At 61.8% G+C, this 830-nt stretch overlaps 1 protein-coding gene across 1 annotated transcript in view; it reads left to right on the forward strand.

Annotated features, from left to right (window-relative positions):
* Positions 1–295: 295 nt before the first annotated feature.
* LOC128119487 (elongin-A2-like) overlaps positions 296–830 on the forward strand; it is a 4536-nt gene continuing 4001 nt past the window's right edge. The window contains exon 1 of the mRNA XM_052752864.1: positions 296–620. Coding sequence (XP_052608824.1) covers positions 296–620 — 325 coding nt within the window. The remainder of the gene's footprint in view (positions 621–830) is intronic.

Raw genomic sequence — 830 nt, forward strand, 5'->3', positions numbered from 1 at the left:
AGATGAAGATCAGGCCAGAGATTTGGTCTGTGGGTGTGGCTTAGAGACCTGTAAGTCGGAAAGGGCGTGCCCAGCAGATGCAGCCTAGGTGTTTGATTGGGCGGTGGTGAGGGAGCTCGGCCCACCCACCGCCTTCAAAGCAAAGGGTGGGGTCGGGCAGAGCAGCAGTGAGGCAGAGAGTGCCAGCTGACTTGCAGGCCAGCCCAGTGTCCTCTGCTCCTGAGAGCCAGGCAGAGGGCTTGTCCAGTCAACCCTGCGGCTTCCGGGGTGCCCCCTCGGGTCTTCATCAGTGGACATGGAAGCCGCCTCCAGCGCAGAAGCCCTGCTGGAGCTGCAGCGGCACCTGTGCACGGAGACAGAGCCAAGCAAGCTCTACCAGACCCTCCAGAAACTCTCTTCCCTGCCCAAGCTCCGTGACACCCTGGCAGAGATGAACTTCGAGCAGACCCTGAAGCTCTTGAGGAAAGAGCAGCTCCTGGTCCCCTTTGCCAAGGACTTAGCGGCCATTTGGTCAGAGAGGTCCCAGTTGGAGCCCCATCCTGAGCCGGACCGGGAGGACTTTGCCTTCGCCTTGAGCCTGATGACATTGCGGCCCAGAAACTGTCCAGAAGACAAGCCCCGTGAGTCTGCGCCAAGGGAACAGACACAAGATGGGACAGAGGTCTTCCACGTGAGCAGCAGCAGCAGGAGCAGCAGCAGCAGCAGCAGCAGCAGCAGCAGCAGCAGCAGCAGAATCAAACACTCAAGTCCTGGCCGGAGCCCGAGCCCGAGCCCGAGCCCGAGCCCGAGCCCGGGACTTGGAGCGAGCCTGAGCCCACACACAAGGCTCC

The sequence above is a fragment of the Peromyscus californicus genome, unplaced genomic scaffold, assembly GCF_007827085.1.
Source record: "Peromyscus californicus insignis strain IS unplaced genomic scaffold, ASM782708v3 Scaffold_23__1_contigs__length_62951481, whole genome shotgun sequence".
In the NCBI taxonomy this organism is placed as follows: Eukaryota; Metazoa; Chordata; class Mammalia; order Rodentia; family Cricetidae; genus Peromyscus; species Peromyscus californicus.